Source organism: Mixophyes fleayi, chromosome 6, assembly GCF_038048845.1.
Source record: "Mixophyes fleayi isolate aMixFle1 chromosome 6, aMixFle1.hap1, whole genome shotgun sequence".
NCBI classification, from domain to species: domain Eukaryota; kingdom Metazoa; phylum Chordata; class Amphibia; order Anura; family Limnodynastidae; genus Mixophyes; species Mixophyes fleayi.
The window spans coordinates 141,237,963-141,261,883 of NC_134407.1; the positions used below are offsets into that span (position 1 = coordinate 141,237,963).

Here is a 23,921-nt window from a genome sequence, read left to right on the forward strand (position 1 = left end):
GAATCGTCTCTTAAAACCACACCAGGAGTATGCAGCTGCATACTTAGATGATATAGTCATCCACTCCCAGGACTGGGAGATAAATCTACCCAAAATGGAGGCAGTATTAGCCTCACTCAGGGAGGCGGGTCTAACCACCAATCCCGAGAAATGTGCATTGACCATGCGTGAGGCCAAATACTTGGGGTATGTTGGGGACAAGGTCAGGTTAAACCCCAAGTTGACAAAGTAAAGGCTGTCAGAGATTGGCCCAAGCCTGTGCGGAAGACCCAGCTGAGAACCTTTCTGGGTCTAGTTGGGTACTATCCCTGGTTTATGGCTAATTTTTCCACTAGGACTGCTCCTCTTACTGAGCTCCTAAAAAAAATAGCTTGTCCAGACAAGTTGGTCTGGTCAGAAGCAGCAGAGGCTGTCTGGCGGGATCTTCGAGTGGCTCTTTGTTCAGCACCAATACTCCAAGCACCAGATTTCAGCAGGAGATTATATCTCCAAACGGATTCCTCTGGATTAGGTTTGGGTGCCGTGCTCTCGCAGAGGTTTGATGGGACAGAGAAGCCCATCCTCTATCAGAGCCACAAACTTCTGTAGAAATACTCCACGGTGGAACATGAGTGCATAGCCATCAAATGGGCCACCGAGGCTCTCGGGTACATAGGCAAATCACAAATTTAAATGCCTGTCATTTTCAGCCACAAAAAAGTTACTTATTATAATTATGAGGCTATACATCGATCAGCCACAACATTAAAACCACCTGAACATGGTGGAGAAGTTGTACCACACTATCAAGCAATAACCAGCTGGGGCCAAGTTCTGCATATAGAACAAGATCACAGAGCAGGTCAGTGCAGTGACCCCTATCCATGGCCCTGTCACTAAGATCAAGAAGAGGTGTGTAACTAAATCTAAAATGTATTACAATTAATGTCTAAAATGTTTAATCACATCTTGATTTTAAAAATCATAATTAAAAATGTGTAATCAAATATCTTAATTTTCAGGAATACAACGTTTGATCATTTCTATTGCGTTGGATAATAATTTTATCCATCATCCTATTGGGGGACACCATATAGGGGGCTGTGACAGGAGTTTGAATTATTAAAGAATCTAACATAAGCCTGAGCTCTTCCCTCTCTATATCATCTAGCCTGCCAAGAATCATGACCACAGGATGGACACCATTTTGGCCCAATTTTCATCTACAAATTCTCCTTGGTAGCAGTTTACCTGTTGTCCTTGGTAGCTTCTAAAGAAGATAAAAATAGAGGGTGTTCACATTCTAGTGGCAATGGACTAGCCAAGATGGTCGACGTCAACATTTTCAAACTGGCAGTAGGTCTGTCATGGCTTATTCCTCGAAGACAGGACCGCTTAAGTCAGGGACCATTTTATCATCTAGATTTACTTTGGCTGGTTTTAACAAGTAGTTGTTGAAGCCATGATCCTTAAAAAAAAAAAAAAAAAAAGAAAAGAAGGCTTTCTTCTCAATGTATTTGAGACCATGCTTAAAGCCACAGAGCTGATTTCAGCTAAAATTTATAATAGGGTCTGAAAGATATATATCTCTGCTGTGTGAAGAAGTGGTGTCCTACCTCTACTTTTGTTTTTATAAGGGGTCTGGGCAGCGGTTTGAGAAAGTTCTTTAAAAGTTCAACTGAGAGCAGAATCACAATACACAACATTTTTTCATATATGTCTCAACCTGAGTTCTTATTTCTGTAAATCAAATCAGACATATAGTGTAGTGTGTCACCACTACTAAAAGTATAGTCCAATGACCCTTGAAATAGAACCCCTCACACATGCATGTGTGTATATATATATATATATATATATATATATATATATATATATATATATATATATATATATATATATATATATATATATACAGTCTGGTCCATAAATATTGGGACATCGACACAATTCTCATATTTTTGGCTCTTTACACCACCACAATGGATTTGAAATTAAACTAACAAGATGTGCTTTAACTGCAGACTTTCAGCTTTAATTTGAGGGAATTTACATCCAAATCAGGTGAATGGTGTAGGAATTACAACGGTTTCTATATGTGCCTCCCACTTTTTAAGGGACCAAAAGTAATGGGACAATTGACTCAAGAGCTATTTCATGGACATGTGTGGGCTATTCCCTCATTATTTCATCATCAATCAAACAGGTAAAAGGTCTGGAGTTGATTCTAGGTGTGACATTTACATTTGGAATCTGTTGCTGTCGACTCTCAATATGAGATCCAAAGAGCTATCACTATCAGTGAAGCAACACTGGAACATTCTTAAAAAGTAAGAACGCATCGGAGAGCTCAGCAACACCAAAAGACCCAGAAAGACCACGGAAAACAACTGTGGTGGATGACAGAAGAATTTCTTCCCTGGTGAAGAAAAACGCCTTCACAACAGTTGCCCAAATCAAGAACACTCTCCAGGAGGTAGGTGTATATGTGTCATAGTCAACAATCAAGAGAAGACTTCACAAGAGTGAATATAAAGGGTTCACCACAAGATGTAAACCATTGGTGAGCCACAAAAACAGGAAGACCGGATTAGAGTTTGGCAAACAACATCTAAAAAAAGCCATTACAGTTGTGGAACAACATCCTATGGACAGATGAGACAAAGATCAACTTGTACCAGAGTGATGGGAAGAGAAGAGTATGGAGAAGGAAAGGAACTGCTCATGATCCAAAACATACCACCTCATCAGTGAAGCATGGTGGTGGTAGTGTCATGGCGTGGGCATGTATGGCTGCCAATGGAACTGGTTCCCTTATATTTATTGATGATGTGACTGCTGACAAAAGCAGCAGGATGAATTCTGAAGTGTTTCGGACAATATTATCTGCTCATATTCAGTCAAATGCTTCAGAACTCATTGGACGGTGCTTCACAGTGCAGATGGACAATGACCTGAAGCATACTGCAAAAGCAACCAAAGAGTTTTTTAAGGCTAAAAAGTGGAATGTTATGCAATGGCCAAGTCAATCACCTGACCTGAATCCGATTGAGCATGCATTTCACTTGATGAAGACAAAAATGAAGGGAAAATGCCGCAAGAACAAGCAGGAACTGAAGACATTTGCAGTAGAGGCCTGGCAGAGCATCACCAGGGATGAAACCCAGTGTCTGCTGATGTCTATACGTTCCAGACTTCAGGTTGTAATTGACTGCAAAGGATTTGCAACAAAGTATTAAAAAGTGAAAGTTTGATGTAGGATTGTTTAGTTTGTCCATTACTTTTGGTCCCTTAAAAAGTGGGAGGCACATATATAAACCGTTGTAATTCCTACACCGTTCACCTGATTTGGATGTAAATTCCCTCAAATTGCAGCTGAAAGTCTGCAGTTAAAGCACATCTTGTTAGTTTAATTTCAAATCCATTGTGGTGGTGTATAGAGCCCAAAATATGAGAATTGTGTCGATGTCCCAATATTTATGGACCTGACTGTATATGTATGTGTGTGTGTGTATATATATATATATATATATATATATATATATATATACACACACACACAATACATGTGTGTGTTAGTGTATAAGTGTGTGTGTGTGTGTGTATATATATATATATATATATATATATATATATATATATATATATATATATATATATATATATATATATATATATATGGTGTGTACATACACATCGGCAAAAATTATTTTTCAGAAGACTCTCAACCTGAAAGATATACTGGCCCCTAGTCATTTGAAATGTATTACTTCTACAAAGAACTCCTCTACCTTTCTAGACATTAAAGGGAGTGTTAGATGTAATCAGTGTAACATCTGCAAATACACAGCCCCCATGAATAAAGAGTTTTTTAATCATAATAAAAAGAAGAATTTTACAGCTAAACAGTTAATGAATTGCTTAACTACATCGGTCATATATCTTTTAGACTGCCCTTGTGGCTATAAATATGTAAGTAAGACTAAAAGACAGTTAAAAATCCGAATACAAGAACATGTGAGAAACATTAAGAAACAAGTGACTAGCCATTCAGTCTCACAACATTTCAAAGAAGTTCACCCCTCGGACCCTCAACATTTAAAATTTATGGCCATTGAACATGTTAAATTAGGAGACAGAGGTGGTGACCTTCAAAAACTCCTCTCTCAGAGAGAGATGTTCTGGATTTATACATTGGGTACACTTATGCCCCAAGGGTTTAATGATAATTACGAAATAACCCCTTTTTTGTAGTTAAGTATGCCTTTGTCCCCTCTTTTATCCTTTTTCATCTTTTAATAATCTGTGTTATATTTGAGCTGTATCAAATAATTGGTTCTATTATGTACCTTATGTGCAATGCAAAATGTTTTATTGTTTTGGGTCTTGCATTTTGTGTTATATATAGGTTTTATATTTTATATTTTTTATTTATTTTTTTATATATTTTATATGGTCTATAATTTTATATTTAAGGCTTTCTGGTTCGCTATTATCTTGGTATATGTTATATCTGCTTATTAGCCCGATCAAACATGTTAATTGAATTTAGTATGCATGTACAAATGTAATAATTTGGGCATTCTGGTTGTTATTAGCATGGAACATATGTTATATTCGCCATACTGGCTTTATTTAATATGACTATTGAATTCAGCATATATGCACAAATGCCTTCTAGCAGCTGTATTGCTGCCTAGCGACGGAGTCGTACTCTGTTTTGTTCCGAAAATATGTTGTGAATAAAGTTGGTTGATAGATGATCACATGACGTCGGCCAGACGTCCCCGCGTTCAGTGCCGGGAGACGCCACTTGTGCGCATGCGCAAGATGGCGCGGTGCATACTATTTATATTCGTGACTTGAAGAGTCACATATTACAATTCTTCCTGATGAAGTCTTTACCTGATAAGACGAAAAGCGTTGAGGACTGTGTTTCTAAGGAGCCTGTTGACTCTATATCCAGCTGCGTGGTGGTGTGCCTCCATTTGGATCTAAGCTGTTTTGCTTTGGACAAAGATACCCAGATAAGCTTATTTTAAAGTTTTTTATGTAAGTGTACATCTGTATTGTTCTATATAATATGTTGCTATACAGCATTACACTATGTGAGTTTTCTCCTTCCTATAACCCTGGCTGTTATTGAGGCTATATGAAGTGCCAGTTTTGGACCCCAAGTGCTGAATGAAGCATCCTATCATTCTGAAGGGGAATTAGAGCCTAATCTGACCCATGAATATATCAGCTATACCTACAGATAAGCCTAAAAGTTTTTATATCTGGTACGCACAATATATTGGCTTGGTGTCGGTGTTCCAGAGTGTTCTCTTTCTTACTGATTCACCAATAGTATCTGAGTGTCTATACCCCCTTGGTGACTAAAATTCTGACTTGTGGTACATCTCTCTGTATTATTACATACAGTATTATACTATGTGGCGCCCCCTCCTACTTATTTTGTTCTAGATTTATTCCAGTCCACCATCTGGTCCTGTGGGAATTTGGCAGCCGCCTGAACATAGGATATCCATTTGCCCAAAGGGACATTATCTGAACTTGTTTGTCTTCTCAGAGTTATGCGCTGTGCTACCTATTGTTTTTGTTTATCTATATGTAGATAGATGTATATGTAGGTGTGTGTGTGTGTGTGTGTATATATATATATATATATATATATATATATATATATATATATATATATATATATATATATATATACACACATACACACACACACACACACACACACACACTATATATATACTAGGAAGAAAAGCAGGCAATTTGGAAACCCATGTACAAACTTGCTCTGCAATACCTAAGCTGCCCACCCTCCAGTGTGTACTCTCAACGAGTATTCAGCACAGCCAGGAACCTAGTCAGTGATCGACGTAGGAGGTTACTTCCAAAAAATGTGGAGAAAATAATGTTCATAAAAATGAACTACATCTTCCACGAGGAAGACCTTTTACCATCAAAGACATCCAAGCACTGACAGTTCTCTAATGGCGGATTCAAGCGGAGATGAATTGATAGTCTGTGATGATGATGTACACACTGATGAGGGTGAGGATGATGCTGAAGACGATGACATCTTTTTAAAACTTTCTTTATAAGTGTAGGGTGCAATCTACCCCCAAATAGGAAATGGACTTGGGGCATTTCTATATCACGTACCGTCTTGAAAGCCTGCTGTTCTGTCAATTTCACGTTAAGGGTGTCATATACAGACAGACACCAAACTGCCTTTGTCCATTTCTATTTATATTCTACAGTCTATACCAGCTGAATTGTTTTCTATTTTACTACTAGTGGAGAGGGGGTTTGATACAGACAGAAACCAAACTGCCTTTGTCCATTTCTATTTATATTTTACAGTCTATACCGGCTGAATTTTTTCTATTTAACTACAAGTGGAGGAGGGGTCTGATACAGACAGATACCAAACTACCTTTGTCCATTTCGTTGAATATAATACAGTCTATGCAGGCTGATTTTTTTCTGTTTAACTACAAGTGGAGGGGGATGGGGGGGGCTCATAGACAGCCACCAAACTACCTTTGTCCATTTTATTTTATATAGCACAGTCTATGCAGGCGGCTTCTCTTCTATTTAACTACAAGTGGAGGGGGGGGGGGGGTCATAGACAGCCACCAAACTAACTTTGTCCATTTCGTTTTATATAGTACAGTCTATGCAGGTGGCTTCTCTTCTATTTAACTACAAGTGGAGGGGGGGGGGGGTCATAGACAGTCACCAAACTAACTTTGTCCATTTCGTTTTATATAGTACAGTCTATACAGGATGCTTTTTTTTCTATTTAACTACTGATTAAATAGAAAATAGAAAAATAACTGATGCAGACAGAAACCAAACTGCCTTTGTCCATTTCTTTATATATTTAACTATAAGTGTAGGGTGTAATATACACCCAAAGATGATGGCTGCATTGCCAATAGGCTAAGATGGAGAGGAAGACAATTAGGTTTGTGTGCAGAATTAAGGACGGTCTACCAGGGATTAAACTGTTATTTCCCTAATTTATTAGCTTTAGAATTACCTTACTTATCCAAGAAACAGGTGGAGCACTAAATTTCGGTTAATTTAGGCCAAAAAAAATTTAAACAAAATTGCAAAACAAAACTAATCAAAACCAAAACCAAAACACGCAAGGAAATCCAGATCCAGAACCAAAACACGGGGGTCAGTGACCATCACTAATATATATATATAAAAATAATGTGTGTGTCTTCATGTCCTATGATACAAATATATGTTGATTTAGTTTCTCATGATTTTGATCAACTTATTCAATCTCATTCACAAACAAGAAATCTCAACCTTTAGCAGGGAGGAAAATTGGACATTGGAGGAAATAAGAAAAAGGGAACTGTGATTGAAAAAAATTCCGATAAAGTGGGAAACCATAGTAATATGGCCCCTTAATGGCTATATATCAGAAGAAAACAGACAACTTAATGACCCAACCGGCTATAAAAAATTAATATCAACCCCACTGCTAACTTCCTGTTATTATATCAAAGGCTAATTCAAATTACATATGATAGAGGAATTATCAGTAAGAATGAGTATGAATTCCTATGGGTTGAGAACCCCAAAACAGCGACTTTATATATACTCCCTAAAATTCACAGAAAAAAAGCCCCTGAGACCGATTGTTTCCAAAATTGACAATCTTACAGGAAACACGAGTGTATATGTAGATAGTCATCTACAGGAATTTGTAGTCATGCAGTCATCATATGTTCATGACACAATGGATGTACTGGGAAAATTGCAAGATCTATATATAGATTCAAACGTGTGGCTGTGTACTGTTGATGTGGAGACACTATATACGAGCATCAAACACGATATTGGATTACAAGCAGTAAATTACTTCCTACAGATGAAGACCAGAAACAAGCATAATCATTATATTCTGAGTCTATTGGAATTTGTGCTAAGTGCTAACCAAGAATTATTTTGTGTTTAACGAGAACTACTGTTTACAAATGAGGGAAACATCCTAATCATCTGGGAAGGAACAAAGGATGGTTTTGCTGAATTCATATGGTCTTTAAACATCAATGACATTAATTTGAAAATTACATCAATGATTGACTCTAAGAAAAAAAAAAAAAATCATCTTTCTAGATCTTGTGATATCCACTTCTGAAAATAATGTGATCACAATGGACATACACAGGAAAGCTACTGCCACCAATAGTATCTTACTCGCCAACAGTTCACACTTGCCTGAAACGATAAGAGGAGTGTCCAAGGGAGCATTCATCCGTGCGAGACGTAACTGCAGTGAATCTTCCAGATTTGAAAAACGAGCTGTTTAGTTAAAGATGAGATTATCCAGAAGAGGATACAGCCAGAATTTAATTTAAAAAAATATATAAATTCTCCAAACAAATTAATAGAGACACATTACTCCATCCTGCTCCCAAGAAAACTTCTAATGATGAACAGATTAGATTTGTTGGAACCTTTAATAAATACTGGCGTTTGATGGGCAAATTTCTCCATAAACATAGACACATATTACAATTCGAGACAGACTTGAAAGAGATAATTGGCAATAAAATCCCCATTAGTTGGAGACGTTCAAAGAACTTGAAAGATCTTCTGATTGATAGTCATTTCACTAGAAAAGGACAAAGAAAAGAAATAAGAGGTTCATTCCCATGTGGCACATGTAAAGACTGTAAATATATTGTCAAATTCCAATCATTCTATGATAAATATCAAAAAGAACATTTCATCAAAACGTTTATGAATTGTAAGACTTCAGGAGTAGTATACTGCCTGTCATGCACATGTGATCTGAATTACATAGGCATGACAAACAGGCCATTAAAACAAAGATTATTTGAACATGTTTGCAACATACAGAATGCAAGAACTGATATTCTTAACATGAAACAACTAAACACTGTCGCTAAACATTTTCACAAGGAACATGATTGTAATCCTAAATACCTGAAAACCTTTTCAATTGACAAGATCTCTCTAGGGTAAAGAGGTGGTGATCTAAATAAAGAATTGCTACAGAAAGAATCCCAATACATATTCCTTTTGGATACAATCAGCCCTAAGGGCTTAAGCAAAAATAATAATTTTACAGTCTATGATTTTCTGTTTGAATTATATTTTTTTCATTTGAAGCAGAAATGCCCAATTAAGTTTTTAATCTAAGTGGACTTTTGAATTTTCACAAAATTTTCGATCTATTGTTTGGCAACTTACTTGTAACAGTGATGTGATTGTCTCTGCATTGTAGAATTTATGACTAATGTTGGTGGGGAAGTGACAGTTTACAGTCACTTATCCCATTGGTTACTGTTACTTGCTAATCCAGGTTACTGTGTCATTAAATTGATACATTATCACAGATATGCAATTGAATATTATGTGACTTGGTGGATCTTTATGGTACTGACTAATACAACAGTAATTCACCTGGTGATCTGAAAGAAAGAGAGTTTACTGCCGAGCGGACTGATATCAGGTGTGAGTAAGTGACTCTGAGGGAAACAATTGATATTTTATATCACAACTATGACCCAAGCTAATTTTTCTGCATATTCATTTTTATTTTGGTATTAATCATTCATTTATGTTAAATCATACTAATGCGGACAATGCTTTATGACTTACTTGATCCTAAATTAATTATTTATATGCATGGTTAGTCATTTGTTGGTATATGTGATATAAACATAAGTAATTTGATTCATATTAATCTATCCTTTAATTTCTACACAGGGCATACACATAAGTAATCTCTTTAATTATCAAGCACTTCCACAAAAATATATTTTTTATTTTCAAATTGTATTAACATTTTTTACATTCAGGCGAGGTATTCACCACCCAGTATTATTATTTTATTATTTTTTATTTCATACTTTTTTTTAATTTATCAACACATTATCACAACAACCGAGTTCACTTGTTATCTCCCCTTTGCCATTATTCATTATTATTTAATTTTCAGTATGTCTTTAATTTACGTATTCAGTATAGTAAACTGATCCTAGGTAATAAAATATTCCTATTTACACTCCATATGCTACAATTCACACTTTATGACACACATATTCAAAAACTTTATGTTGATCACTAATACTGGATGTTGTTCACATCCAGTATTATACATATAATGAAAATTAGCTTTGGCTACCTTTAATTTACATTATTGGATCATAACAAGTTATAATATTTAATTTATGGATGTGAAACCCCCCCACTTGCAATTCCATGCTCACCATCTTGCGCAATATTCACTTAATAATCTTTACACTCATTTAACATTTTTAATCACCTTTATACCTATGTATTTTGTTTAAGGTTTTGTTTAACCTTAAATATTTCCAAAGGATCCAGTGATATTATCTACATCATATTATTAAGTTTTAGATTATCATGCCAAGTGACCTATCTCTTAAAGAGAATTACCAGGAACAACAGATGCATTTTCCCATTTGCTCATAGCTATTTTTCCCCCCTTTAAATAGCTATACGAATATAATGTCACATAAATTATATGTAGGCAATACAGCAAAGCATTACATCATTTCCATGTTTACCAAATCTTGACATTTTGTTATCCATACAGCGCATCAGAATATTACATCTTACCACTACAACTTTAGCGGATTGCAAGATAAACGTATAATAAAAAACTCTTAATTTGGGTTAATATAAAGCAACGCTTCTTTCCATCTTTTTGCAAATTTATCTTCTGCATTCCAATGCACTATTATTCATTATCTTAAGAATATCTTTTAACTGGATGCTTTGTTAGTGAAACAGAAAGGGTTAACTATGACACCCACATTAAATCCACACCCAACTTTCTTATGTGAGCTTGTTGATTGGCCATAGATAATTTAAAAATCCCGCTCTGATCACGGACGGGTGTGCCTTGAAAAAGCCTAGCACTGCAAAATGCTTGTTGGCTTTTAAGCTGTGTGTTTTTCCTCCTTTTATATTCTCGATTAAAGCATGAATCGCAAACAGTGTGGGATTACTGAGAGCATTTTAGTAAAGTATGCCCAAACCCGGAGAATTAGATATTTATAGGCAGATAGCAAGTCACTCACTGCCACAAATTGTATGTAGGAAACCGCATATACTATATTGGACAATTCATCCTAGCAGCTAAAGAACAGGGAGGTATAGACATTTTACGGCTCTATATCCTGAAAATCAACTGATTATCCCCCAACCGCAAATGGTTAAACTTTTTATTCTGAACGGAGCTCTAACTGGAGAATATTACTATTGACGCCTTAATTGCAATTGATATTACCTTTTCCAGATTGATTCACCACAAGCGCTACAAGAAAGTCTTTAATTTCATAATTTTTTCACACTTTTGACACTACTTCACATTTATTCACTTATATTTTGTTGTTTTTATCCATTTATTTTAGTTATAACAAATAAAGGTTAAGTTTTAACATTATATAGGGGCTCTAACGACTTTTGCCAAGTGACAAATAATGAAGATTTAGTGCACTTGGCTATATTAGTTCTTTTTCTTTTTTTTATTTGGTCTTATGTTATTTCCAACTGGCGGGTGGCACCTCGCTACCATGTAAACTAATGCTGAATACCAAGAAATTTAACATCAACATGATAGCATAATATTTAATATACATGCTTCCGAGTTATTATCTTAAATATAATAACAGTAGTGCAACAATAAAAATTATTTTAAGGTATTAATTTAATTTTCTCTATCTTCCTCTCTGGGGGACACTGCTAGCATAGGGTATAGAGCTACCTTGCATAAACTGAGTACTTAGGTGTTAACAAATTCAAAACAGAAGCTCTTCTCCTCTATATACTCTCACCAACTGATCTCCAGTTTAATTTATATGCTCAAGCAGGAGTATAGCTGGAAGTGTGCTACAGTGCTTCCAGTCCATCACTAAGGCCTTACCAGATAATCAGATCCAATATCATTGAGGCTATCCAGTCAAGCTAATTATCCAGACCAACAATTCTAATCACATAATCACATCCGTGAAAGATGGTACTCAACTCCTGATGTCCTGGGATATCCGGCTGTCAACGACTGATTCAACGCCCTGATCAAGAGTGCCAAGGGAGTGGTTGTATGTTGATGGAGATTGAAGAATAGACTCTTTATTCACTTATAATTCGCTATCTTTCACTCCAGTGGGATTTACGCCCCTGCTCTTAAGCTCATTTTGTCTCATATGTACTCTCCACTAGCATGGCTTCTTCCTGGACAATGTGAGCTTTATTGTTCGAGACGTTTGAGCAGGAAGAATTGCGCCTGGAGTGAGGGGTGTTTCCCGTTGGTAAGCGGAACTGTATATTTCTCTTGCCTCCACCAATGGGATCCCCGTTGCCTTTGGGACTGTTACTGTTATTATTATATACAAATGTTATAATGCTGAATTAACGAATGTTGGTTACACTGTTCATTTTTTAGGTATGGGTGGGAACTTCCCTAGGTAGGGCCATGTCCCCCCAATTACTGATTTTGCCGGTTATTATCCTCTCCAGCAACTACTTTAACCCCAGGATTGGAGTTATTTCTGTTGGGTTTTCTTCCTGTATACCTCCCTCCCTCCTCATAATCACCTTTTCTCCGCTTCCCCCCTCCCTCCCTCATTAAGTACACTTCTGCATATCTTATATACAATTGTCCACGTTATAGTCTCCACTACCCAATATCTACTGAATGGTTAAATTTTTGTCATTGAATGCATGGGGCTTGAATTGGCACTTTCAGATTTCTATAAACAAAGGGCATATGTAGTCATTGTCCAAGAAACTCATTTTTTGGCCAGGGCCCCTCCTGCTTTCAGAGATAATAAGTTTCCGTTATGTTATACGGCCAATGCCCCTTTTAAAAGAAATGTAGTGGCCCTTTTGTTTAGTGTTAAAGCCAACTTCACTCTTTATTCTTGAGGACAAAAATTGTCGTTATTTGATTGTGATAGGATCCTTAGACGGTCATTTAGTCACTATTGTATCCCTATATGCACCCAACTCTCGACAAGTGCTTTAGAGCTGCCTTTCGTGACATAGACAAATATAAACGGGGCACACTTATTCTTATGGGCGATTTCAATATTGTTGTGGATCCCAAACTAGATAAATCTAATGTTTTTTATATTACACTAGACACTCCGGTGGTGCCTTCTGTCGTCTTCTCTAGGCTACTGGCAGAGTTTGGACTCTACGATGTTTAGAGGATCCAAGCCCCATTGCTGGGCTACCCTACTGGAGAAAGGCAGCCAGACGCACACAACTCCCTGAAAGAGCTGCTGCTGGCTGGATACTGCACTGCCCCTCCTCCTTCAGGGTTGAGGCTCAGCTCTTCAGTATCCTTCGGTTGCAATGTGGAAGGATACATAGGCAGGAGGCTGTCACCAACAACGGGTTATATAACCCTTAAACATTGGGTTTCCCCTGTGTACTTAGTTCCATCACCCGCCTTCTGGGCAGCTTTAGTCATCTATGCCTTCCTGTGACTGCTGGAGCGAGTTGGGCACCCCTCTGCTATCTAGGACATGCTCGCCACCTACCAGACACGGAGCCGCTCTATCCTACCTTCAGGTGCCGGGAGCTTTGTTTCACCGTCAGCCACCCGGGAGAGAGACCCGGCGAAACTCCACAAGAGCTTTGGCAGCATCTGCGCTGCTTATTTACTACTGCACTCGAGTAGGTCTGGAGTGTACCCAGCTAAGCCTCGGAGGTCCCCCCCAGACCGCAGCTAGGAGCAGCCCCCCAACAGCGCTATCAAGCTTATATGGGGGATGAAAATATCTGGTTCCCCATGAGTCTGCCAATTAGGTGGACGGTGCCATCTTGGATTAAGATGGCGGATGAGAGCAAGCTGAGGTTTCCTATGCTGACCTTTAAACAAGCTGAAGTCTCCAAAGCCACCATTCATTCTGGATCACGCTCTGCTGTATACTTCTGAGGAACCCTGGATTTTATCCCTTCCGATGTTGTCCTCCAGCCAGCTTCTGATGTCTGCGTTTGTGTACCCCCTCCTCTGCTGTCCCCAAAATCTAGACTTTAATGCCCCCACTACTCCTCCTTGATGCCCCTGACTTTTGACTCTATTCCTTCTCTTCAGATGTCCCTGAAATTCCCCCACTCATGCCTTCCTGTGACCCGGCCTCTCTCCAGCACTCCCCTCTCCTAGTCATCCATTTTTCTCCCATGGACTCACCATTCTTCCTGTGGTTTCATTATATCACACAGTGAATACCCAATGACAATATTCATACCCTGTGTTGGTACAGTACCAATGTCTGCACTTCATGATACTGTATATTTCATCTGTAATAGAACCTACAGTTGCACTGCCAAACCATTTACCATGCTTATATACCATTATTTTACAGTTTGTTCAAAACCGGTTGCCTATTAAAGCTCTTATAGATGCTCCTTACCTCTGTCTCCACATTCTGTCCTCCTGTTTCTCTCTTTTCTGCCCCTGATGCTATCACTCGCCTCCTTCTTTCCTTCTTTGCTCGTTTTTCCTCTCTTTCTTTCTTTCTTTATCTCTCTTAAAACTCTTCCTACCCTACCCTGGCCTGCGACCTCTCTCTACAACCTCTCCCTCACCACTGCCCTGGATGCTCTTGTCCCCCACTTCTTCTGTCTGCCATCGCAGTCTGCTACCCCAACCATAGCACTCCAAATTTACCCGTTCCCTTCAGAAGTGAACTCTCGTTGCTGAACGCCCCTGAAGGAAAATCTCACACTTCCGGTCTGATTTCCTTCACTTTAAGTTTATCCTCTCCTCCTACAGTTACACTCTCTCCAAAAAATCCTTAAAGTCCCTCATTTCTCCTCAGTCCTCCAATCCTTGCTGCCTCTTTGCCACATTCAACTCTTTCCTCTCTATTCCCCTCATATCCCGCTTTCCCTCTCTGCCACTCTCCACCTTCTCGAGGATTGTATCCACCCAGTGACAGTTCTCACTGATCACAGAAATCTGGAATTTTTACATACTGCTAAACAATTGTCCCCCAGACAATTGCACTCCATCCAATGTTTATTCCGAATCTCCCTATTTTCACATCAATTCCAACGGTGACTGATAGAATCACAACTTTACAAGAAGTTCAAAAGAGGCTTATTGAAAATTTGAGAGACGCTCAAGAACATTAACTCAGAACTTTATTCTCAATGCAATTATGCCGCTCCTCCTCTGCCTCCCCATTTTGCCTTGCATTACACTGGCTCCCTTTCACCTACAGAATCCTCTTTAAACTCCTCACCCTCACCTACAAGGCCCTGTCCCACTCCACTGCCCCTTATATTTGTAACCTCCTCTCCATTCACACTCCCACCCATTCCCTGCACTTGGCCAATGACCATCGCGTCTCCTCCACTCTGATCACCTCATCCCATGCCAGAAATCAAGATTTCTCCCATGCTGCCCCCCTCCATTGAAACGACCCTCCTTGCTTCATCCATCTGACCCCTAATCTGAGCACCTTCAAACAGGCACTCAAGGCATTCCTTAAAGTTTACTAGCCATCCACGGCGGCACCGAAAAGGGTGTTACCACATTGTGTTGTGGGTGTGGCCAACATGGGGCATCAATACATATATTATAATAAAACATTACATTTATCATGCCCTCCCAGTCACATCACGCCATCCCCAGCCCCCTGTACTTATCTATGCTTCTGGTGCTGCTGACATCCATCAGGGTGGGAACTTCCTGTAGAGTGAGCAGGGAAGCTCTTTGTCTCACGAGATTACCAAATCTTGTGATACTTAGAGCTCCTCAGCTTGCTCTGCAGGGTGTGTCCTGTCCGGGAACTGAGAGCAGCTATCAGTTCCCTTCCCCTAACCAGAGCTGGATTAAGGCTCAGGGGGCCCGGGGTATTTAGGAGAGCAGGGCCCCTATTATGTAACATGGTTATCATTTTAGACAAATACACAGGCAATATTGTGTGCACTACTGTTAGAAGCACACAGCTCTGCCTTCACAAGCAGTACGTTGTGAAGCGGGACATACCTCCCAACTGTCCTTGCCGTCAAACCAAATCCTGACTAAGTGAGACAGTCATCCAAATTCAGGACTGCCCCACCAGATTCAGGACAGTTGGCAGACTGTCCTACTCTCTCCTACCTGTCTTGGTCACTTTCACCACTTGTAGTAGCTGGTTTCTTTAGCTCAGTTCTTTCTTATCTTGATCCTGGAATACTGGATGCCCCATTCTGAAAAAAAATGGGATACATGAAATTTAGAAAACTCCAGTCAGCCCCCGTGTTAAAAACAATAGCACTCACGTTTTATAATTAGGCTTCCCTCCAGTCCCCACAATTAATAATATTCACATTTAATAAGTAGACCTATTTCCCTCCAACCAGCCCCAACATTATATTAACAATATACCCATTTACTCAAAACATATTTCCCTCCCTGTAAACAGTCCCAGCAATAAATTAAATAGCATTAAAGTTTAATAAATATAGCCATTTTCCACAACCATCCCCAGCAAAAAAATAATTCATATTTACATTTAATAAATAGACCTCCTCCCCAAAATCAGCACCATATTTAATTTAATAGCCCTAAACCACCCCTGTGATACACAGCCAGCCCCCCCTCAGTGACACACAGCCAGCCCCCCTCAGTGACACACAGCCAGCCCCCCCCAGTGACACACAGCCAGCCAGCCCCAGTGACACACAGCCAGCCCCCCCTCAGTGACACAGAGCCAGCCAGCCCCCCCCAGTGACACACAGCTCCCACCCAGTGACACACAGCCCCCCCTCCCACAGTGACACACAGCCAGCCCCCCCTGTGACACACAGCCAGCCAGCCCCCCCAGTGACACACAGCCAGCCCCCCCAGTGACACACAGCCAGCCCCCCCAGTGACACACAGCCAGCCCCCAGTGACACACAGCCCCCCCAGTGACACACAACCCCTCCAGGTGACACACAGCCCCCCCCCAGTGACACACAGCCCCCCCAGTGACACATAACCAGGCAGCCCACCCCAGTCCCCCAGTGACACACAGCCCCCCCGTGAGAGATTATCAGGTTCTGTCCTCTCTCCCCCCCCCCCCGTGCAGACATTCTCTTCCCCCTCCTTGCACCCATTTTCCCTGTGAAAAAAAAAATACCTCAGCAGCCTCTGCAGCCTCCGGGAATCTGTGCGCCCTCTGATCCAGTCCTACGCGGCCGCGCATAACGTTCTGATGTTACATCGCGCAGCCGCAAACCTGAAGCGCGGCCCAGCCCACAGAGCCATCATGACGTGTGACCTCATGACGGCTCCGCCGCAAGTATAATTTTTTTTTTTTTTAATTATTTCGCTGGCGATCGCAGGTAGCCGGACCGGCCCACGGTGCCATCGGCCCTTCTGGCATTTGCCAGAAGTGCCCGATAGCCAGTCCGGCCCTGTTTGCTAGGATGTTTGCATTTTAAGAGATACTAATAAAAGTTATATTTTAAGTAGGAACAGGAGTGCTTATAAGTCCCATCCTCAGAACTTTGGTTCTTTCTTCTCCTAGTTATTTATATAGGACTACCACCACTCCTGTTGTACAATATTACATAAGATAATAAAAGATGGAATGCTAATTATATGAATCAGGAGGTCTGTCTCTCGATCTTAGTGCAGAACAACCCCCCCCCCCTTTTTTTTTTTCTATACCAGACATGTCATGGAGTCTGTGAATTCTACCTTAGAGGCCATCAGCAAAGTAGATTTTCTCACGTTCATAGATTTTCACTATGCCTATTTTGATATACATGTTGCAGTTCATCACAGGAAATCCTTCATTTTCCTGATCTTGGGCCAGGAAAATGCACATCAACAAAGACTCATCAACATCATAATCATCTAAAGTCAAAAAGAAAGGAATTTTATTTGATATGAATGTCCAGTGTCGGACTGGGGCATGAAGGGTCCACCAGAGGGGTGTGGCCAGCTATCATAGAGGTGAGACCAGACACTAGAGGGGGTGTGATAAGCCCACGAAAGACAGCTAGCACCATAGTGTAGTATATAAAAAATGCAGTGTGTATATAAAGAGTACACAGTCTTGACCTGCCCCTTAGATTGGGCAGAACAGTCACCAGAAATCGGGATTGTCCCACTAGACCAGGCTTGGCTAACCTGTGGCACTCCAGGTGTTGTGAAAGGTACCTTGATAAAGACTTTGTTTTAAGTTGAAACGCGTTGGTTTTAATCGTTGGACCTGACAGCATTTCATATCAGACGAGACTGCGGTGAGCTTATGTGATTCACGATATGTTCATGCCTGTTTTGATTTGCAATATGGTACTGTTTTTCAAAGCTCAATGATTGTTTTAGAGCATTTTATTAAAAGGTGAAACACTAGAGTGTTCCTTTCTCTTTTATATGATACCATTTATGGAATATCTGTGGAGTATACATATCGGGTGACTATAAGAAGTGGTTGTCCGCTGGGAGCAAACCAGGCGCGCATGAGAATTCAGATAGCCACGCAACAGTCGGAAGGAGGATTTCCGCTATATGTGGGGCGCTATATTCATCTACATTTTGTGAGCATAAACCCATTGGGGTGCGAAGTGAAAGGGGAGCACGGGTGATCGGTGGTGACCCACAGATTAAGACACAACTCCTTTTCACATAGAACTTTGCTCCATATGTTTTACAGTATTGCGCTATGATAAGTTTTTATGTTTCAGCAATCACCACAGATGCTGACGTTTATGTTCACACACAACAGTGACGTGAACTGCAGTGCAACTAGGAGAGCGCTTTTTCTATATGTACAAAACCATTCTATAGACTGTTCTACCTGTTCTTGTCACTTTCACCACCTGTGGCTGCTGGGTTCTTTAGTTGAGGCTTGTCTGGATCTTGGAATGTTGAGGGCCCTATTTGGAAAAAATAATGGGTACATTTAGAAAATTCCAACCAGCCCTGGCGTTAAATCAATAGGACCCACAATTAATACTTAGGCCTTCCTCCAGCCCCAACATTAAAGTAATGGTATTCCCATCAATAAACCAATTTATCTCCCTCCAGACAGCCCCTGCAATAAATTAATTACATTTACGTATAATAAATATACCTATTTCCCGCAACTGCCACTAAATAATTCATATTCACATTTAATAAATAGACTTCATGCTCCTCAAACTCAGCCCAACATTCAATTAATAGCCCCCAAACCACCCCATCTTAAATTAATAATCCCCACTATAAAGTTAAATTGCCCCACCTTCACCCTACAAACAAAATAGCACCTATTATTTAGCCACCACCTACCACACACACATTACATTGCCACAAGCCCGCTGTGCCATCACACACACATTATTGTGCCTCTTAATCACCATGCTGTGCCTCTTTATAATCACACTCCATGCTGGGGCCCCCTTCACACTCTGCCATGCTGCTTTGAACCCCCCCCCCCCTTCTCCTGGCCCCTTTTTATCACCCTGTGTCATGCTGCTTTTGCTCCCCCTTCTTCTGGCCCCTTTTATCACCCTGTGCCATGCTGCTTTCGACCCCCTTCACACTCTGGCATGCTGCTTTGGCCCTCCTTCACTCTCTTCCATGCTTCTTTGGTCCCCCTTCACTCTCTGCCATGCTGCCTTTGCCTCTTCTCACTTTCTGTACCCCATTTCCCTCTTTCTTGTCTCTCAGCCAGGGCTCTCCCCATTTCCCTCTTTCTTGTCCCTCAACCAGGGCTCTTCCCTTTTCCTTCTTTCTTGTCCCTCAGCATGGCTCTCCCCATTTCCCTCAGGGCTTCTCTGCTCTTTTCTGTGTAAAAAATAAATAAATGAAAGACTGGCTGGCTTGGGAGCGCACTCACTTACCTGTGCCTGTGAAAAGCTCCAGCATCCTGCTCCTCTGGGTGGCCACGGCTAATGATAACAGGAAGGCAGAAGGAACTCCTCCTCCCCTGCTGAAAGTGAAAATCACACTACCGCGCAGGTGCAGAGAGCCCAGACACGGCTCTCTGCACCTGCGCGGTAGTGTGTTTGTTACCTGAGTGTCGCCACTGCCGCCACCATCGCAAGTCGGGTGTTCCCTGCAAGCTCAGCCCTGACAGTGGAGGGGGTGCAGCTTCAACGCAGCCGGCCCTACTGTTGGATTGCCCGGCAGGCCAGTTCGAGGCTGTCTGGATTGTTAGTAATGTAATCAGAATTATGTCTTAGTGACTGCTAAAGCTGGGTACACACTACAGAAATTTCGACCAACTTTTTATGCCGAGCAATTTTACATGCGATCGATGGTCCGATCGCTCGGTCCATGGACTGCATACACACTAGCCTTGTTTAGGACGAGAAAGGGAAGAGCGGACGTCCCGTTAGCGACTTTTTACAGCCATGTTGTCGTGAGCAATGACTGTAATTTTGAACTCACTGTTGTGGATCGGTCGGAAGTTTATACACACCACACAGCGGAAACGTGATTGGAACGAAAATATTAAACGGTACGACCAACCAAATGAGGCGACAATCGTCCATTTGGGCAGACTTTCGACCATCGCGTCACTGTACACACTGACCCGACTTTTGAACGAGCGGTCGTATTGCAGATACAATGTGTCAAATGTCTTAATGATTCACGCAAGAGTGAAGTGTCATGTTAATCCCTAATGTAATATTGTAACACTTTGAATTAGCTATTTGGCTGGATACACTTAGTCAAGCCATTTCATTGAATAATCAAGGTAACAGAAGGTAATAGACCTACAATATACCTACTGTGAATTGTTCTGAAAATGTATGCACACTACTATGTACTTCTTGTGTACTTAAGTTCTTAAAAAAAAAAAAAAGACCTGCATTGCATCAGCCACTCTGATTTCCTACCTACCTCTACCCCTATATCATTTATTCTCCACACTTAATTAGTTTCCTTTCTACCATCCCTGCTCACCTCTAACCCAGCTGGTGAGATGCCCTGATTTAACATGCCACTCAAAATCCTTTTAATTGACTACAACATAGATTTTATTTTCACAGCAGGAGAAGTGATTTCAAAGTACAGACATACTCGGGGTTCAATAGCTCCAATCACCCACTCTTCCAATTTTGACACTGCACACACCTCCTGCCCTAGGAATAAAGCTGCCAACTGTTTACTTAATAGCAGCACAGCCTGTTGCTAATTGTAGTGAGCAGTGCTAGCAATGCAGGGAATAGTTGGCCCTATCCTGGATCCACCATATTTATGCAATATTTTGTTGGGATTACATTAAAATATAGTACATTTATCTCTATCCATCCTAAACACTGTTTTAATTTCTTAAACAGAAGCTGAACCAATCTGGTGTGAACTCCTTCAGTTTGCAGAAACTCTGTAAGAACAACAGCCGAAAACAAGTATCTGCCCAGTTCTACAGTTTCTTGGTGCTGAAGAAACAGTCAGCCATCAAGATGATACAGAGTGATCCATACAGTGATATCATTGCTATACCAGGGCCCAGATTCCACACCCTCTGACTTGTAGCTCTGTAATCACAGACATCAGCTAGTTACAGTTTTATCTTTTCTAAATTTGTATTTTTCCAGTATGGTTATTCATGTATCATAAAAAAAATAAATGTGTGGTTTCTTTACCGTGGTCATTACCTGATTATACATGTATACACCTTCAACAAAACCAAACGGTACTTTGACTAGGTGTCACATGCATACCTCATGCTGCCAATGAATAGATACCACATACATACCTCATGCTCACAAGGAATAAATGCACCGATACAGTAAAAAAAGATAAACGGCACTGTCCTGGAAAGCTCTATAGGTTATTATGCATAATAACTTTTTATGCACTGTATGTACACATACAGTGTCTCTTGGTATGTCTGTCATGTAAACACTTATTCGTTATTAGGAAAATGTCTGTAATATGTATGTAACACATCACAGAGTAACACCCGGAGAAGCCTGCTTATTAATCTCCACGACAGAGAAGGGGTTGAGGTGGGAACTTCTCCAAATTTCCATTTTTGTTAAAAATGCAAATTTTTAGTTGACCACGGAAACAATTTTTATTGTCAAGATTAAGGTAAAGCTAATAATTATAAGTGCCATAATGCTCATTCTTATGATAAAAAAAAATATATTGTAAGAATAACCAAATAGTCCATTTATAATGAAAATGTAATGAAACATCGAATATGGAAGCATATTGTTAGGAACTCTTCCAGCCAGCACAACACAACCCGGAGTCTACTCTGTCAGTCAGGTGTTCACTGGAGCCCCTGATGGTGGGGACAGACTGGGCTGCAGACTGACAGAGGGTCGTGAAGTGTGTACCGGCTGGGGAGAACCCAGGCAAGAAGAGTCAGGTCCACGCAGAGGTCAAAAGGCCGGCAGCAGGTATCAGTATCGATGAACAAGCTGAGGTCAGAGGTCACAGGCAGAGAAGCGGAACGGGTAAACGAGCCAAGGATCAGGGTCACAGGAAACACAAGCAAAGTCCAATACAAGCCAAGGGTCAAACACGGGTAGTCAAAACGTAGGTAACAGGATACAGGAACTGGAACAAGCAGGTCAGCAGACTGGAGCACAGAAGCTATAACCGGCAATGAGGCAGCAGACCTCATTGCCTTAAATACCCAGCTGAACCAATCACAGGTTGAACACACTCCTGCAGGTTAATAGAGCAGTCACTAATAGAGCCAATCAGGGCTTGCCCCTGGCCTGCACAGTTGCAGGCTAATGCCTGTAATTGCCTCCTATAATCTGCCCATATTAATTAGCCCACAGGCTGTAGAACGCTGCGCCCGGCTTCCTCCTATTGCCGGGACGCAGCTCTGAAGCGTCTGCTGGTTGCCCCGGCAGCGGCCGGGTTATGGCCGGAAATGACGTCCCGGTCGCCATGGCGACGGCCGGGACGCGGGTGAGTGAGTCGCGGCGGCTGGGCACCGCCGCGGCTCGTAACAGTACCCCCCCTTGAGGAGGGGTTGAGGGACCCCGACATCCCGGTTTTCTAGGGAATTTTTTGAAGAACTCCTTCAGTTTCTTTGGGGCATGGAGTTGTCTCCGCGGAACCCAAGATCGCTCTTCTAATCCGCGATTCCTCCATTGTATAAGGAAATGCACCTGTCCTTGAACATTTTTAGAATCAAGGACCTTTTGAATCACAAATTTTTGTGGCCCACTGGAACCTCTCCCAGGCACACTTGAAGACTGGGCTTGACCAGGATAAAGCACTGGCTTCAATAGAGAACAATGAAAGGTGTTTGGAATTCTTAACGAGCCTGGAATTTTTAACCTAAATGCGACGGAGTTCACCTGCTTGATGATAAGAAACGGCCCGATGAACTTAGGGCCCAATTTCTTGCAAGGTTGTCTGAGCCTGATATTTTTTGTAGACAGCCAGACTTTCTGACCAACCTTAAGGGAGCAGGGGGTACGGTGTCGGTCCGAATTTTTTTTTGCAACAAGTGAGGCTTGTTTTAAAGATGAATGTACTTTCTTCCAGACAACTCTGAGATCCCTGGCAGTGGAACGGATCTCCTGAATACCAACGGACTGGAGTGAATACAAAGAGTTAGATCTGGGGTGGAAACCATAATTGCAAAAGAACGGAGAGGTTTTTGTGGATGAGTGACAGGAGTTGTTACAGGCAAATTCTGCCCAGGGCAACAAGGAGGACCAGTTGTCATGGAACTCCGATATGTAGCATCGCAAGAACTTCTCCAAGGACTGGTTAACCCTTTCAGTCTGCCCATTTGACTGAGGGTGGTATGCAGATGATAAACTGACCTTGATTCCCAGGAGGGTACAGAATTATCTCCAGAACTGCGCTATGAACTGGGAACCCCGATCGGAGACGATGTCTGTAGGGAGTCCATGGAGGCGTAAAATGTGTTGAATGAACAAGACTGCCAAATCTCGAGCAGTAGGAAGCCTAGTGAGTGGAATGAAATGCGCCATCTTGCTGA

General features: G+C 41.0%; 1 protein-coding gene across 3 annotated transcripts in view; it reads left to right on the top strand.

Annotated features, from left to right (window-relative positions):
* The window catches only part of RAD21L1 (RAD21 cohesin complex component like 1), a 196,026-nt gene extending 174,459 nt beyond the window's left edge, over positions 1-21,567 (top strand). For all 3 annotated transcript variants that reach the window (XM_075176591.1, XM_075176592.1, XM_075176593.1), the window contains one exon: positions 21,280-21,567. In XM_075176591.1, the coding sequence (XP_075032692.1) occupies positions 21,280-21,468 (189 nt within the window). In that variant the 3' untranslated portion in view covers positions 21,469-21,567. The remainder of the gene's footprint in view (positions 1-21,279) is intronic.
* Positions 21,568-23,921: the final 2,354 nt, after the last annotated feature.